The sequence below is a fragment of the Vanessa atalanta genome, chromosome 8 (assembly GCF_905147765.1).
Source record: "Vanessa atalanta chromosome 8, ilVanAtal1.2, whole genome shotgun sequence".
Taxonomy (NCBI): domain Eukaryota; kingdom Metazoa; phylum Arthropoda; class Insecta; order Lepidoptera; family Nymphalidae; genus Vanessa; species Vanessa atalanta.
Genome location: NC_061878.1, coordinates 9,039,466 through 9,043,723, shown reverse-complemented (window position 1 = coordinate 9,043,723; position 4,258 = coordinate 9,039,466). Strand labels below are relative to the sequence as shown.

At 31.3% G+C, this 4,258-nt stretch overlaps 1 protein-coding gene across 1 annotated transcript; it reads right to left on the bottom strand.

Annotated features, from left to right (window-relative positions):
* Positions 1 to 251: 251 nt before the first annotated feature.
* On the bottom strand, positions 252 to 3,082 carry LOC125065922 (tissue factor pathway inhibitor-like). Its single transcript, XM_047673781.1, has 5 exons — positions 3,053 to 3,082; positions 1,573 to 1,729; positions 728 to 806; positions 478 to 587; positions 252 to 346 (listed from the first exon to the last, which is right to left on the bottom strand). The coding sequence occupies exons 1-5, from the start codon at positions 3,080 to 3,082 to the stop codon at positions 252 to 254; spliced, it is 471 nt and encodes a 156-aa protein (XP_047529737.1).
* Between the last annotated feature and the right edge of the window lie 1,176 nt (positions 3,083 to 4,258).

Genomic DNA, 4,258 nt, shown 5'->3' with positions numbered 1-4,258 from the left:
CCACTGGGCCAACTCGGCTAAGCGATGTCGTTATGCAAACTGACATATTATTATAACTAAATAAATATTTTTTATTTAACATTGCGCTGGTATTACTCTTTGTTTTGTTATGTCTTACACCTCATGAATAACTGACATAAACTTCGACATAAATAAAGTTAAATTAATTGTAATAAATAATATTGATGGATTATTTTTATTTCAAGTCTTTAAAACATATTTTTATTAATTTAGTTTAAATAATTATTAACTTACTTAGGTATAAGAGCCAAGCAGTAACCTGTGTCAGGTTGTAGAAAACAAGCCGCTGGTTGCGTAGGATGCTTAACATTGATGTAAATAATTCCTTAAATATATAGTAATAATAATTAATTATTTCAAAATTAATTAATTATTAAATGAAAAATATTGTTAAAAGTAATTCATGTTAAGAAAGTTTATTATAAATTAACGTTTTCTAAGACTTTATGTTTCTACCTTTACAATGTCTTTCACATTCCAAACGTGTTTCAAAATTATTTTTGTTACCATCGCAACCAGTGTATATAAATGGCAAACACTGATCTAACTGTGCATCGTAATAAAATCTAAAAGTCATAATAAATATTAATAAACATTAGACAAAATATTCTAAATTATTATAATCTTTTATATTTTAAATTGATACCTTTGTGTGAAATAATAATTAAAAAATAATAATATAGTAAAATTATAATCGTAAACGTACCTATTTAGCGACTTTTTACAATATCCTCTTATCGGTTGGAGATGACACCAGTGATCCCAGTTCCATATATACGAATATCCTAAAATTGTAGTCCGTTTAAATTTTCATCGTCGTGTATGCTCCCTTTTAATGTATCGATTAATGGCAATTATCGAATATTCTCTAACTTATATGATTTATGCTTGATCACTTAGTGTATTATAACACTAGTAAAAATTCACTAATAAAAGTATTTAAAATACACAAGATTTTCAACGTTTGATCTTAATACTATTTTATTTAAGAATGATGATAGTTGAACTCGTACTGATTTATTATTAAAACATATGATCCCTTAGTTTCTCTGATCTGATGCGACCATTCGAAACAATATTTGGAATTGAAAAAAAATAAAAAAATAAATTTTCAAATTATGCACTGCAGTTTTTATAACGCATATAACTATAACTTCATAACATCATAATATAACATAAATATAGAGATAAGAATAATTATTATTATTAACCTATTATAGACAGGTAATCAACCAACAAAAGAAAAAAAAAACCACTAAAAGTTATTTGATTTTTTATCTATCTCTATGTCAGCAGTGTTAATACTCCCGTGCCTTGAAAACATACAAAGCTGTTGTTTCTACGCTTAAAGTCGATCGTGTCGGATTTTCCCTCCTGTGAGATTTTGAGAGTATTTAAACAGTGCACCTGTGTTGGCGCACTCTAGTGTACTATTATATTTCCCGCACAGTTGTCTAGTCTATCTTGAGAAAATCCGAAATTCTTTAGGAAGTCAACGCCATGCCAACCCCGTTCAATTCTATAATTTTACAATATGAAGTTATTACTCACTTTTGTTATGTTTTTTGCGCCTTGTATCCACAAGACGAACTAAATCCAACAATGTGGCAGCCCCTTCATAATAATATCTTTCAACATTTATTCTTTTATACAATGTGCTGGGCTTTGGGGAAATAGTCTTCTGCAATTTCGCTGTTGTTAATGTTACCTCCGAAGAATCATGACCGTTTGCAATTTTATATAATAGCGATATTAACACACATAGAAAACGCATCTTAAAATAACTTGAATGAATATGAAGCACGTATATCGCGATAAAATTTATGTTTCATAAAATACTGAACACACTTTTCATTACATTTTTTATCGACTATACAAATAAATTCTACTTTGAAAAATGTTTTATTGCTAGGATTCCGTAACGAAGTTAATGTTTCTATATAGACTGCATATTGCGATTGTTTTTCGTGTGTAGTTAGTCAATCTTAACGGATGATTGAGGATTCTCACACCCATTCAAGCATGACTGAATTTTCGTGTACTAAATTTGTGTTTATAATTTAACTCGTGCTCGGCACTGAAGGTAAAAATTTCTATATCCCATATTGTTGTAATAACCTTATCTGTAACGTCTACCACATACAATTTTTTAACAGTAACTTTCAGAAAGCTTCGGGCTCCTGGAGTGGGTGCCTATTATAGGGGTGTCCTCTCGCTAGTGCGTAAAGCAGCAAGAGGCCACCCCAATGTTTACCACCACCCATTTAAAAAGTTGTTGACCGTTCTGGAAATTCATCATCCGGACCCAATCCTGGGAATCAGGTCATTAAAACGCATTTCATCCGAACTGAACTAGCATATAAAAGATACATAAGTGAATTTAGCAGATCAGTGTCCAGCAGATCAAAAGGAAATGTGAGTTCTGTTTAATTGCAGCGCATATAGTACCTGATAGTTTTTAGAAATTCAGACAGTTTTACTTATAAAAAAACAATTGACAAAATGATCTGCCTATTTCCCGAAGCAGGTTTCGCATTTAATTGAGTTATATAGCCTTCTAGAATTATCAGAATTTTATATAAAATTATAAAATACATGTGAAATATCAAGCCTATAGGATAAGTGAAAGCGGTTCTAATTCAGTTCATAATTTACAAGATTTTACATTTCAACTGAAATCTTCATCTTCATCTACACTTGCCATCAAGTGAGATGGAAGACAAAAACCTATTCCATTACTTGAATATTAAAAAAAATAGAACTATATTAAAAAAAAAAGAACTTGAAAATTAACTATAGGCACAAACTAATAGGTATATCATTGTACGTACATGTAAGTTCGCAATGCGGTGTAATAAGATGACACAAAATATTAGGTCATTTGTACCAGTATGGTGATTCTAGACACATGCAGGTTCACGAAGTTTTCCTTCACCATCGAGCACGAGATCAATTATAAACACAAATAAATCACATGAGAAATCAGTGGTGCTTGCCTAGGTTGAACCTGAAATCATTGGTTAAAATGTACGCGTTCTAACCATTCACATATCTTGGCCATTTCGGCTATCTAGAGACCATTTGCCAGTCCACAAAAAAAGACAAGTACAAGTGGCACTTAAGTAAATTGAGACTCATAAATAATTCCATCGATGTACAAATATATACTACGCACGATATGATAATGATTAAATCTTTTACTCGTGTCGTTGAAGAATTAGATTATATTAACACTGTCAATTCTTCTTTCCTCCTATAATAATAAAGTTAAGGGATTGAATTAGTTAAATGAAGACACCGATACTAATAATAAAGTTTTTTTAATTTCTCATCTTTATTACATGTCAACATACATTTGTCGTAAGTTCGAAAATTATTTCGATTCGCAGAACATCCACCATATATAAATCTTTTGCAAGTTTTTGCTTTTCTGTCATAGTAGAACCTAGACAAGATTTTAATTATTTTTACATATATAAATCTACAGATATTTTTGTACGTATTTGAGGGATTCTTGGGTGATTTAAATTGGACCATTTGACCCGGATGAAGTCAGATCGGGCAGTTAATGAGTACAAAGTAGTGGAAAATTTATGTTTCAATACATGTTTAAGTATAATTTTCGTGTTCAAACTTTAGTTCATCTAAATGCTTGTAGTTTTTAATTGCAAACATCGTCTCAGGAATGCAAATAATTAATTTATTGTTTTTAATTCTATTACCTATATATTATTTTTTTGCTTACCTAGGCATATGTGCTTTGCACAATCCTGTTTCATAATTGAGATAACAGAATAACGGTCGTCTCCATCTCATTCTTGTCCGAAGAAATGCTAAATATCATTAAAAGTAGCGATTATCATTTTAAACGAACATTTTTTTAGTATATAGAACTAGTTGTGATATAATAAAGAGACCTGACCTATTATTTCTCAGTGAAGGATGGCCAACTACGCAGAAAAAGTGACCGGCTCGTTAAGACCGCGGATCCCGAGGTGCAGTGATCGATCCCCAGATCAAAACGATTGAAATATTAGTGGATTTTTCGTTCGACAAATTTCCAGTGATAGATAGATAGATAGATAGATAGATCTAAGTGTGTACACTCCCGTACCTCGGAAATTCTTGATCCCGGTCCTGGTATCTTTTCGGTCGTGTCGGATTTGGCCTCCCATCGGATTACATGAGTGTGAGAGAAAAGAAAATGCACATTGAGTGCACTGTAATGTGTGCGTAA

Coding starts and splice junctions, on each gene's coding strand:
- LOC125065922 (XM_047673781.1), bottom strand. CDS start 3,082: ATGGCCAAGATATGTGAATGGTTAGAACGC. Junction 807..1,572: donor GCGCAAAAAACATAACAAAA/GTGAGTAATAAC, acceptor CTACAATTTTAG/GATATTCGTATATATGGAAC. Junction 588..727: donor TGTAAAAAGTCGCTAAATAG/GTACGTTTACGA, acceptor TATGACTTTTAG/ATTTTATTACGATGCACAGT.